This window comes from Camelina sativa, chromosome 4, assembly GCF_000633955.1.
Source record: "Camelina sativa cultivar DH55 chromosome 4, Cs, whole genome shotgun sequence".
NCBI lineage: Eukaryota > Viridiplantae > Streptophyta > Magnoliopsida > Brassicales > Brassicaceae > Camelina > Camelina sativa.
The window spans coordinates 11,428,876-11,441,609 of record NC_025688.1 but is presented as its reverse complement, the minus strand read 5'-3'; the positions used below and the strand labels follow the sequence as shown (position 1 = coordinate 11,441,609).

The following is a 12,734-nucleotide window of genomic DNA, read 5'->3' as shown; positions in this document are numbered from 1 at the left end:
ATGACGTCCAAAATAATTGAATATCTTGTCACGTAACTCACTAATGATAATCCTATATGTGATTTTAGTTCTCTTGTTTTGGTTAGCCATCACATCATTATCCTATATATCTGATTGGGACAATAGTTAAGTAATTTGTAGTGACTTTTCGAACTCACATTTAAACTTGACGGCCAAATTAAATATTACTTCGTCATGACTTTGTATTTTTACAGCTTCCATGCATATTTCTTTGTGACTCTATTAACTTATCAAAACATCAAAAGATCTGTGTTTGACTTGACATGCAAAGGAAAAACAAAGAACATAACTGAAACCAAAGACTGACTCATAACAATTGGCTACATTGTTTTAGGGCTACACAACGACCGAGATTCGACACTCAAATTGGATAAAACGATATGGTACACTCTTTAAATACAAGACTAACTGGTTTTATATCAAATTAAACAACATACATGGAGAGAACTATGCCCAGTAGGTTCTCTTACATTATTGAAGAAAAACATAAACAAACTTAAACATAAGCACTAGAACATATTCGAACTTGACTCCTTCATGATATGACTGACATTAACTCCGAGAATCTCGGCTAATTGTTTGAGTCATCCTCAGCTTTCTCCACCTTCGTCACGAATGTAACCTGTTTCTTTGGTTGCTCATTTACGGTCAAGTGTAAAACATCTGGTCTCGAGTAATGTCCGACCGCATCGAAGTACAACTTGGCTCTTGCTATATCATCAAGGTCTGGATGAGAAAAAGAGCGTTATATATATATATATATCCTTCAAAAATTAATCATTTCTGAAAGCCTAAGATGAATGTCAAAGAAGAGTATATATATATATATATACCAAGATCAGCTGTGATGAGACCCTCTGATTCAAAGTTTGGACCGGCAAGAACCTGTCCTAAAGGTGAAATAATGACACTTCCGCCTTGGGAGACAATAGCATCCTGTTCTTTGTTGTCATCCATGTCCGTAAACAAGTAATCAGGATGGTCAGGGAAGTCTTTACGCAGGCAGAACTGGCAAGCCGACAACACGAAACATCCACCTTCGAGCGCAATGTGCACCATTGACGATTGCCACTCCTTTGAGCCATCAGCAGTGGGTGCACAATAAATCTCAATGCCTTTGTGCCAAAAATCGAAAATAGTTAAAAGAAATCATACATCAAATGGTTTTCAATATGTGTCACACTACACTGCATTAAAAGCTGACCTTTGGCGTACAATGCAGTTCTGTAGAGGGGCATCCTATTTTCCCAGCAAATAGCAGCACCGAGTTTGCCAATGGGAGTGTCGTAAACGGGGATGGTTGATCCGTCCCCTTGACCCCAGATGCAACGTTCCAAAGTTGTGGGCATGAGCTTACGGTGCTTACCCAAGAACCGACCTTGAGGACTAAAGAAAAGGGCTGTGCAATAGAGTGTATACCCATCCTTCTCTATCGCTCCCACTACCAAGTACAAATTGTTTTTCCCGGCCAACTCAGCCAATCTGTCTACTTCAGGGCCTGTCGATTCATCACAAGAACCAAACATATGTGCAAGAAAGAGTCATTTTGTGTCCCAAGCTTTTGAGAGTGCTCAGCTAAACTAGAGCTATAAGCCTATAACACTCACTAACTACATGCTCGTTCCAATTAGTTTCCATCAAAAAGTGACGAAAATAGAGAACTCAGATCAAACAACTTTGTCCTCAAAGTTAACTTTAATTTGTTCATTAAAAAAAAAAAAAACTTTAGATTGTTCCGACTTAAATTCAACTGTCCTAAACGTATACACATCTCCAGGACTCCAACCATAGCCAAAACCAAGTAAAGGAGAAATCAAAGAGGCTTTTGGGTAGAAACTACTCGAGTAAACCCGATTTTTTAACCTCATATTGTTATGGTTAGAAACAGATAAGAAACCTCTATAAAAATATTTATAATTTATAAAAATACATGTGTCCAAAAAAAAAAAAAAAAAAAATCTCTATAATTTAATAAGAAACTATCCTAAATATACTACATAAAATATTTCGTTGACAAAAAACAAAAAAGAAATTAAAATATTATTTATAACAGAATATCATAAAGAAAAAGAGTATCATATCATACGTCATATACTATCAAATGGATATTTAGAACCGATAAGATTTGATCCGAGATCGGGTGGTGCATATACTACTAGACGTACTCGTACAGTACTTGGAGATAAAGCACAAATAATTGAGGTTTTTGTTCAAACTTATTGATTGGTTAAAAATGAAACGGAAACCAAAGTAAATAGTGGAATATGATACCAGGAACTTTAATAGCAGAAGCATCGTATTTGCGGAACTCATCACGGCCTTCCTCGTTGTGCCCTCCTGCCGCCAAACCGAACCTAAACCCTCGAGGATAACCTCCGATAAACGCCTCAGGGAACAAGACCAACTCCGCTCCCTTGCTCGCCGCCTCCGCAATATACTTCTCAGCCTTGTCTGATCGTTTCAATAACCGTAGGATTAGATCATGATTATCCATGAAAAATAATATAAAAATGATCAAAAATTAGTTCGTTACCTAGAGTGGCTGGAGTATTGTTATAGACAGTGGAGGCTTGAACGATGGTAGCTCGTACGATGGAAGATGGGCCAACGCCGTCGACTGAAGCTGTGTTTTTGACAGTTGACATTTCTTTTGCACTAGACACCTATCAACTCAAAACCTTGTTTTACTTCAATGACACTGAGAGACTTAGAGAGGCTATATATAGAGAGACTTTTTTGTTTTCAATTACCTACCTTGAGAGTGTAGACGGGTAAAGACAGGACTGAACCTGTGGTGGAAATGCAATGAGGTGGACCACTACCTCGTTCACGTGTTTTTTTTTCCTTACCAATGGTGTTTATGTAAGAACAGAACAAGATGGTGGGATCCTCCACCTAATTCGATCGGTTCTTAAGGAAAGATATAGTCACATTTGGGAGGAAATTATTGTCCAAATTGTGTATTTTGCTTCATCACAACAGTCAACAGGTAATAAATAATAGTATATATTATCATTTCTTACTATTTTCCTATATATATTATTCCTGTTTTAGATGGTCAATCTTTCTGTTATAGTCTCACAATCTTATCTAATAAGTTGAATGTAATAATAATTTTAAGAAATGAATTACTTTTGGTATTTTCTGACTTCCTTTTTTTTATCACTACTAGATTTTAACACATGTTTCAATAATACGAAAAGACTATAAAAAAAAAAAGAAGAAGAATAATCTCCCAAATACAAATGACGTTTAGCAATTATTAAATCAAGTAAGCTTTGATATCTAATTTGTAGAGGTTCTTACCTTTGGTTTTGATGAACAGCCAAATAACTAACACTTTTTAACCATCTTGATACCATAATAAACAGAAGAGAAAAAGGATTTGATAGAAGAAAATTTTAATTTTAAGTAGATGTTTATCTGGTATAACATTAACACTTTTGTTCAGGTTGGACACTTATCTATGTAACCCGTTTTTGAGTATGTATCTAACTTGTACTCCTCTCGAAAAAAAGGCAGTCGTAGCTTTTAAGTTTGGTAATATGTATCAGTACAATTTTATTACCTGCGGATATAACTTAGATATCGTGTGTCAAACCATTTTTTTGACAAAATGTTAAATTCATTGATTAAAACATGATAAATTATTTATAAAAGTATAAGAAAAAGGAGGTTACAAAGTTGGGACCGCAACTTAAACAATTATAGAATTCGAATGGTTGTACTTTGTTTTAAGAACTCAAGAATGACAAAAGTATAACTCACTTAAGTTTCCAGTCTTTCTCTTAAAACCCACACCTTAGAAAGGAAGGTTTTAAGGAGAGTTTTAAGGGAAAAAAAAGAAAAAAATAAATCAGAAAAAGAAAAAAACAATAAAGGAGTGTATTAAACACAAGATTTTAAGAGATTTTAGGATATTCTTAAATCTTTTGTTATTTAATTGATGAATTTTAAAATCATCTAAAATCGTATGTTATTCATTGTCAAATTTATAAAAATCATTTACAATCTTTTGTTATTTAATCAATAATTTATAAATCTCTCTTCAAATTTACTGTTATTCAAAAAAATCATAAAATCTTTAAAAAAAATCTATTGAATGTTATTTTAGGAGACTTCTGTAACTTTTTTAGTTTAAAAATATGTTTGACAAAATCATACCTCTCAAGATGATATTTCAAACTATTTATTCGATCTAAAAAGAAAAAAAAAAAACTTCTTCACAGTGGCAATTTTTTTTTTACGAAAACCTCTCTCTCTCTTTCTATCTTTCTCTCTTTTCTCTCTTCTCTCTTCTCTCGTCTCGTTTCTCTTTTTACTCTGGAAAAATCCTAAAATTTGTTGATGTGTAATCGAGTTCATCTTCTGCAGGAATCAATAGATAGTATCTGGAACTTCATCATAGACAAAGGTAAACTGTCTTGTACCTTGATTCTTTAGCAAAGCTTCAAATCGTTTTGTAATTAACCTCTTGAGAATCATTACTGCTTATTCTTAAAATTTCTTAGGTACTTTTGATTTTGCAAAAAAACCCAAAAAAAACTGTAGATTTGATTCTGTTTTGATGAAATTGGTGTTAATTTGATGGTATGATATCAAATTCATCAAACGTGAATCAAATCAAATTGGTGATAAAAAAAAAACTTGTCTTTATATGAACCCATGATAGCAAATGCTTCTACGAATCAAATTGGTGTTAAAAACAACACAGCCAAACATGTGTAGCTTGTGGTAATCCAGTTACGGAGATCACTCCTGTTGTAATTGAGTCTGTCAAACCTGTTCCTGAGTTCAGCATCTTTATTAGCTTGAGCTGTGTGTCTAGGTATGTCTGAAGCTTAGCTGATTTCGATGTCCTGTGGTGGTTCCTCTCTCCAAAGCAGAGTGACCTCTGAAAAGAGTGAACATGTTGATAGCAACTTATCCAGAAGAAAATTTGGATAATAGTAAAGTGGTGGTTACTCTTTCAAGATTCACTGCTGCAACAAGCAAAAAAGTTGAGAGCAACTTATCCAGAAGAAAATTTGGTGGTTATACTCTTCCATCTATTATCCTTTTTGCATTATGTACATATGTTTTTCGTCTCTTTTTAGTTGGCTGAATCTTCTTGATGTATGCAGTGTCTTTTGCTGCCTGGTCCACCAGTTGTCCGAAGGACTTCATGGCTAAGTTGCTGCGGGTTGTTTGTTTCTAATATATGGGCTTTCCCCCTTCCTTTCTTGTTAGCTAGGGTTAGTTTATTGGTGTATATATATATATATATATATATATATATATATATTCACGATCGGCAGCTTTCTTCTCTCCTGCTATCATACTTGAGGTTTATTGTCTTCTCTGTCAAGGTGAGTATTTGCTATTACTTTTTACTTTTCTTTATTTTCATATTTTGTATCATATTGCTCACTTTGGGAATAAAGAAAATAAAGAATACAAAACATGTATGTGTGTATGTTATCCCATAGATATATATCCCAACGAAAAAAATTTCTTAAGTTGGAAACGAATTGATGGCCAGCCAGTTTATAAATAATACTTGTTTGAGATCTGTGGGATATATCATAACTCATGAATTGTTTGGTTTTTTTTTTTTGTATGGTATGGCTAGTTAATGTACACACTACAATGGGAGATTCACTGGCTGTGAAAGCTAAAGGTCAATATAACCATTGGTTAGAACATGAAAGCAAGATGTTAGTCCAGCTGCTGGTGGATGCAATCAATCAGGGTTTTCGTGATGGTAATGGAAAATTCAGCAAATTAACCGTGGAGACAAGAGTACTACTACCAACATTAGATTGTTTTTGTTCTTTCTGTTGATTTATTATTATTATTTTTTTTAATTCTTTTCGCTACAATGTCTTTTTTTTATTTATCTTAAATTAACTAAAGTATGAGTGTAGTTTAGGTAAAATGTGATTCTTCACATGACGTACGTATTGCATATGTACTCCAATCACCATGTATCTCCGATCACCCAAATGTGATTCTTTTATTTTTTTTTCTATATTCTAAAATCACCTAAAATTTAACAATTACATCTCACCAAATCTCAAAATTCTGCTAAAATATTAAAATCTTTCAAAATTATACTCAAATCTCTCAAAATCCTAAAATATTAAAATCCCAGCAAATCCCTTAAAATATCAAATTCAATACACTCTCGCAAGAGATCCTCTTAGGGGGAGGTATTTGTTTAGGATTTAGAAATTTTTTTAATGACTTTATGTTCTTGCTGATTGTTAGAATCATAGAAAATTGAAAGTTAAAAATGAAGGATTCTAAGAGATTGTTTAGGAAGTTTTTTTAAATCTTGATGATTTGTTTTTTCTAATCTTGTAAAATCTTTCTATTTGATAAAAGAGTTTTCATGACTTTTGTTATGAAGGAAATTATATAAAATCCTAAACCAATAACATAAAATTTAAAACCATTAACAATCCAAGATTCTTTTGTTTTACTTGAATAACATAAAACTTTTAATGACTTTATAAAACTCTTAATCCAATAATACTGGATTTATCAAGATTTTAGATAACTTTTTACAAATCCACAACCAATAACACCAAATTTTTAAAGAGTTTTTAAAAGTCTTAATTGAATAACAACATATTTTACCTAATTTTTAAAGTTATTAAAATTCTTTCTAAATCCTAAACCAATACCTCCCTTTATTTTGTAGACTCAATCTTATTATAAGAGACTGTACGTGTCATCAATTGGTTGGACAAACGATTTATAGAGATAAAAGAATTTTTGATGGTCGATTGATTTTTTTTTCCTTCCTCTTCGTCTTCCTCTCTCTGTCTCTCTCTCGAACTCGCGAATTGACAATCGAAGAAGAAGATGAAATTGGAGGAGATTGAATCGGCGGAGGTGATTGAATTGATCTCAGTCGGTGGAGGTGATTGAATTGTTCTTTGAAATCGAGAATTTCCTTCAACAAATCGGGTTCGCTATTTTCTCAATTTTTATTTGCAATTCGATTTCGCACTCTCAAATTTATAATTTTGTTGAAGTTTTGGATTGAAACTTGTGTAATCATAGTTTTATAGATTCATAGTTATTGTGTGCGTCATGGTTTGATAATTTATTCAATGATACATGTTAAATGTGGTGTACATGAGTGGTTTCGTTTCATTCCTCTTCGTCTCTTTGTTGAAGCCTGCGGTCTCGTGAGTTTAGAAACCATGAAGGTATATGTGTGGTTTTGGTTCATTCTTCTATGGCTTGTGTTTGTGATCAGAATAAATATATAATCTTGATTTTTTTTAAATGACTATAAGTTTGGTTTCAGAACCGCAGGTGAATTAAATGTATCTTCGTCTTCTTATTTCTTGAATAAAACCAGAAAGATTATTACTTTTTGTTTGTATTTGAGTATATGAAGACGTTAAATGTTATTTTTCTCACTGCTTAGTAAGTTAGTAATCTTTGGGTAGTTCTTTTTTCTGGATCTTAGTAGTGATCATTATGTTTCAGATTTTAGTGCAGATCCATGTCTTACAAATCTCTCACGCTTTGACACATATACAGTTGATAAAAATCTAGATTCAAGAAAGTGACATCTAATCAAATTGTCTTTGAATGCGTTCTGCTCTTTACATTTATTGTCTGCTTGTTATGTCCCTCAGCTTGGCTCAGTTACGCTTTTCTTGTCTGCTTGTTATGTCCCTCAGCTTGTCTCCGTGATTGTCGATGTGTGGATACTCTGAGTGTGATGGAAGCTATGTGGTGAGTTCTTGGACATCTGTTTTTTTCTTTCTGTTTTAATACTACTTCATGTTGTCTTCACTCACTGTCTTCAGGTTTGTTAGAGGTCTCTTTACTTCTGCAACTGGTGGCCCCACTGGACCACCTTCTTCAAGCTTCGTGAGGGCTGAAATGCGACCAAGCGGGTTCCTTAAATGAACAAACTTGCAATGATGGACTGAGATGGAGTCTGCTACCACATATTCGGCCATGAAGAAAGGTATTTTATCATCCTCGAGAGTCTCTTTGTTGTTCTGAGCTCCTATGAGTTTGTATCTGTTAATATGGTCATGTACTTGTATATGTTGCTACTGCGTAAGCTCTAAGCATTTAGGAAGCTATCGATTGCAGAAGTTTATAGTCTAGATGGGGAATTTAACAGTTGTTGTTCTAATTGAGTGTTTAGTGGTTAATATGGTCATGTGTTGGTTCTTTTTCTTCTGATCTTGCATGAGTCATGTCTAGAAGCATTTAGGAGGCAATCGATTGCGGAAGTTCATATTCTAGATGGAAACGAGTGTTTATCGGTTGATATCATCATGTATTGGTATTTGTAGATACTGGTAAGCTTTAAGCATTTAGGAGGAAATCGATTTTAGAACTTCATATTCTTGATGGGGGAACTTAACACTTGTTTGAGTATTTGGTTGATATGATAAAGTATTGGTTCTTGTTGTTCTGAGTTGCCCGCATGAGTCATGTCTAATAGCATTTGCTTGGTTTGGTTTACGGTAGAGTTGACAGAGATTAGGTGCTTTCAGTATGGATTAGATGTGAATTGCTGCTGCTTTCAGTATGGATTAGATGTGAATTGCTGCTGCTTTTTTTTTTTTATATTCATCTGTTTAAATAAAGAGTTCATGAGGAAATTCTGAATGTAAATTGCTGCTGCTTTCAGTATGAATTGATGTGAATTTGAATCCGAAATTCTGAATTTTTTTTTATGTTCATCTGTTTGAATTATGCAGATATGCAAACCGAGATAGGCTAAGCTGCTTCTAATGGTTATCCTGAAAATTGATCTGACATTGTTTTGTTTTGGACAACTTTGGCATGTTTTCATTTTTGTTTCAACAGACTGCATTTCTTTGTTTTACACATTTTTATGATGGAAAAATTTTAGTTTCAAAAATAAGAGACTCAAAATTATATCCCACCATTGGAGGGGATAATTTTAATTAGGAGATAAGGGGGTTCTTATTTTTAAAACAGTATATAATATATTCATTAAAAATTGAAACAGTATATAAGAGTCCCAAAAATATAACCCCCCATTGTGGATGCCCTTATATCATACATTAACATCTTTATTTATAGTAAAATACTAATTCTAATCTTATTAAAAAATACCTATGTTTAGATAATTTCTAAACATATTTTGATTATTATCTCTTGAACCATTAGGATAAGAATGACTTCATTCTCAAGGTATCTTCAAGCTTGATTTAACATTCTTTCTCCTAAGCTTGAAGTTCTTTTCCATCAAGTCTCTCACGCCAATTGAACTCCCTCATTTCTCTTAATTTGATCATACCAAGTGCCATTGTCAATATGTTCGCCTTCTGCTCGTCTCCAAGAACATGCTTGTTCCACTTTTACTAGTCCATTCTCGACACACTCCCATAAGAAGTGATACCTTGTGTGTATATGTTTGTTACGTCTGTGAAATACTAGATTTCTAGTGAGTGCTATTGCCGAGTGCGATTGCCGACTGGTTGTCTCTTCGGATGGTGACTTTTCCACATGAAGTCTCGGTGATCTCATTAAAAAGATCTTGAAGCAATATTGCTTGCCTCGCCGCCTCGGTGGCTGCCATGAACTCAGCTTCACACCAAGAAATTAGATTTCTTCCAAGATAGAACACATGAAAGGTTGTGCTCTTACCATCATCCGGATCTACGTTATGAAAGCTATTTACTATAGCCAACCAGACTTGAACTCTTCGGAGTCGATCTTGTGAAGGTTAGGGCCAAGTGCAGTGGTGCCACACAAATATCGTAAAAATTGCTTCGTTGCCGCTCCATGAGATTCCTTTGGTTTCTGTATTTAATGATTTATTTGTTAAATTCAACTGTCCAAAACGTATACACATCTGCAAGACTCCAACCATAGCGAAATAAAAGAGATATCAAAGAAGCTTTTAGGTAGAAGCATTTAGATAATAGTTAACAATCCAAAAATAAAAACAGAAGTAAAAATATGTCCACAAAACCAAAAAAGCATCTCTATCTTTTAAGAAGAAAGTATCGTGAATATACTACATAAAATGTTTGGTTGACAAAAAACAAAAAGAAATTAAATATTATCTATAACACTGTATCATAAGAAAAAGAGTATCATATATCTTCTAAAGTTGTCAATAAAAAAAAATGTAATAATATCATACGTCATAATTTACCAGGATCTGGTCTTTTGTAAAAGGGGAATTGATAGCATTGTTTAAAGAATTCTTCCGAACTGGAAGTTTCGATAATAAGTTAAAGGGTCAGTTATTATAATGGGTGTTAAAAGCTTCCTTATTACTGGATGAGATAAAAAATGTAGGTAATTACTAGAATAAGATTTGTACCCTTCGTACTCCTTGAATGTAAACAAAAAATTTAATTACGAAAAATGTCATTAATGAAAAAAAATATTGGGAAGTGTAAGAAAGTCTATCAGTTGTTTAATGGTATACAAATTGGGTACAATAAAATGGTAGGAAAATTGGTATATTAGACTAGGTACGGTAGATTTAAATGGTATATTGAGTTGTAGTGATGATACACTTATGTGAATGATAGATTAATAAGATATATATATATATATATATGATGATGTTAGATTAACTTGGTAGAGCAATTTGTCTTTGATGATAGACTTAGTTCTTGAGCGGGTAGATTGATAGACTTAATAGGTAGGGAAGATATTTATGGTAGAGTAATTACCTGTTGCAACAAATATAAGTGACAGACTTAGTGCTTAACAGATATTTTTGGTATATTAACATAGCTATCTGACAGATTTATAATAGTGTACCGGTAGACTTATAATTTGTAGGAGAGAAAGTGATAGTTATGGTAGATTAAATAGCGGTCATGTAGTTACGATAGACTTATATGTAGTTACGGTAGATTTATCAAAACTATTTGTAGTTATGGTAGACAATTTCGAAAGACGTAAGTCTTACTAGAATAATACGAATTTTGTTAGAGATATTAAAAAGACAGTATAGAGTTGCGATAGACTTATGCGGGAACCTTTACGATATTTTGAACTTGTATCATCTCAAATTGGTTCCACAAAAATCGTTTTTATAGTTGTTGTTCATCGGAATCAATGGTGTTCATGTAAGACAAGTTTTCAGTAGAGTTTGTTTTTTTCTTGATCGTCTTTTCGTGATCAATCGTTTTCTACTTATGTAGCTAAACACTTTAGCTTCTCAGTTTCCTATATCCTTCTTTTGGTGACAGAAATGCAAGATATCGTTTTGGTATGTGGCAGGTGGAGGGTAGACAAAAATCGATGGTTGTTTGATGTTGATAATAACAAAGGTTGTAGGATCATCAATGATGATAAGGAAATGAAGTTTGAAGATTTTGCTGCTATGGTGTTCGATGACTTTGGTTTATGTGAAGCAACTACTGGAATACAGTTGAGCTATATGTTCGTGCATCAAGACCCCGTTTGCTAATCGTTGAGTGTTGGGTAGGAGGTTGTAAATGGAGACTACTACGGGCTTCAACAATTGGGGATTCTATGGTGATGCATATTCGCAAATATTGTCGTCAACATACATGCTCTATTATGGAACTATCAGCTTGTACCCGTAATGCTACACCACCAATCCTAGGTCATTTATACGAGGATTCTGTTGGTGGTATCGGAGGTTCTGTTGTGCCAAATCTTGTGGGGGAAGGGCTGAACCTACTCTATGGTATACAGGTGGGAGACAACAATATTTATAACATAATGCAGTCATTTTAATTTCTATGGGGTACACATAATTGCATGAACTAATATTAAAAGGTGTACGTTTTGTTGTCATTAGGGTACATTTAATAACAAATTGTAATAAAATTGTAATATAATGGGTACAGACGGTGTAGATATAATTGTCTATAGATGCTAAAGGACATTTTCCCTTAGAATAATAGGGTTTAGGACTTAGTGACGACATAGTTGAAATAATAACAACTCATGAATGGTAGAACTGGATGCTTAGTTTTGTTTTTCCAGATAAGTTGTTGATTTTTATGGGGTGCACTACACATATATAGAATTCTTGTCCACTGGATGTTGTTCAATGCTGATGTGTTTTACTGAACACTTTCATATAATAGCTTGGCTACTGGAAGGCACATCGTACACTTATAAGGCGCGGGAATATGTGAGGGGTACACCTGAAAGTGGATACGCTGAATTACCTTCATATTTATACAGGCTGAGGTGCTCTAATCTGGGGACCCTTACGAGACTGGACGTTGTTGTAGAAGATAGATTCAAGTATGTTTTCATTGCGATTGCTGGTTGGATTCAAGGATTCAAGTATATGCGGAAAGTTGTTGTTGTTGATGGAACATATCTGAAGGGTGAATACAAAGGGACTCTACTCATAGAAAAAACACAAGATGGGAATTTTAATATATTTCCTTGGGCCTATGCGGTTGTTGATACAGAGAACGACGAGTCTTGGGAATGGTTCTTCACACAATTGAGTTGTGTAATTCCTGATGATGAAGGTCTTGCACTGATATCTGACCGTCATAAATCTATAGGTAAAGCTATCGGTAATATATACCCCCGGGCCAGTCGTGGAATTTGCACTTATCATCTTCACAAGAATATTATTCAGAGATTTAGTGGAAGTGAAACATTCCAACTTTTTAAAAAAGCAGCTGCAGCCTACCGTGTAGTTGATTTCAATGAATACTTCCAGCAAATTCAAGAATCAAATCTGCAACTGCATGCTTAATTGG

The 12,734-nt window shown here is 33.8% G+C and overlaps 1 protein-coding gene and 2 long non-coding RNA genes across 7 annotated transcripts; 2 read left to right on the top strand and 1 right to left on the bottom strand.

Moving 5' to 3' along the window:
• LOC104780280 (nitrilase 2-like) lies at positions 359-2,726 on the bottom strand. Its single transcript, XM_010504779.1, has 5 exons — positions 2,555-2,726; positions 2,293-2,472; positions 1,226-1,519; positions 855-1,136; positions 359-747 (listed from the first exon to the last, which is right to left on the bottom strand). Exons 1-5 carry the CDS (start codon positions 2,664-2,666, stop codon positions 593-595), a joined length of 1,023 nt encoding a protein of 340 aa, XP_010503081.1. The 5' UTR covers positions 2,667-2,726; the 3' UTR covers positions 359-592.
• On the top strand, positions 4,299-6,004 carry LOC104780279. 3 transcript variants are annotated; one of them, XR_002037601.1, is made up of 4 exons: positions 4,299-4,435; positions 4,850-5,051; positions 5,145-5,369; positions 5,633-6,004. It is a non-coding gene; the product is annotated as an uncharacterized LOC104780279 (long non-coding RNA). The 3 variants fall into 3 exon arrangements; XR_766685.1 differs by having other exon boundaries at positions 4,850-5,054; XR_766684.1 differs by having other exon boundaries at positions 4,850-5,369.
• Positions 6,749-8,897, top strand: LOC104780278. 3 transcript variants are annotated; one of them, XR_766683.2, is made up of 4 exons: positions 6,749-6,975; positions 7,659-7,758; positions 7,833-7,996; positions 8,745-8,877. It is a non-coding gene; the product is annotated as an uncharacterized LOC104780278 (long non-coding RNA). The 3 variants fall into 3 exon arrangements; XR_766682.2 differs by lacking the exon at positions 8,745-8,877 and adding an exon at positions 8,512-8,712 and having other exon boundaries at positions 6,750-6,975; positions 7,704-7,758; XR_766681.2 differs by having other exon boundaries at positions 6,754-6,975; positions 7,704-7,758; positions 8,745-8,897.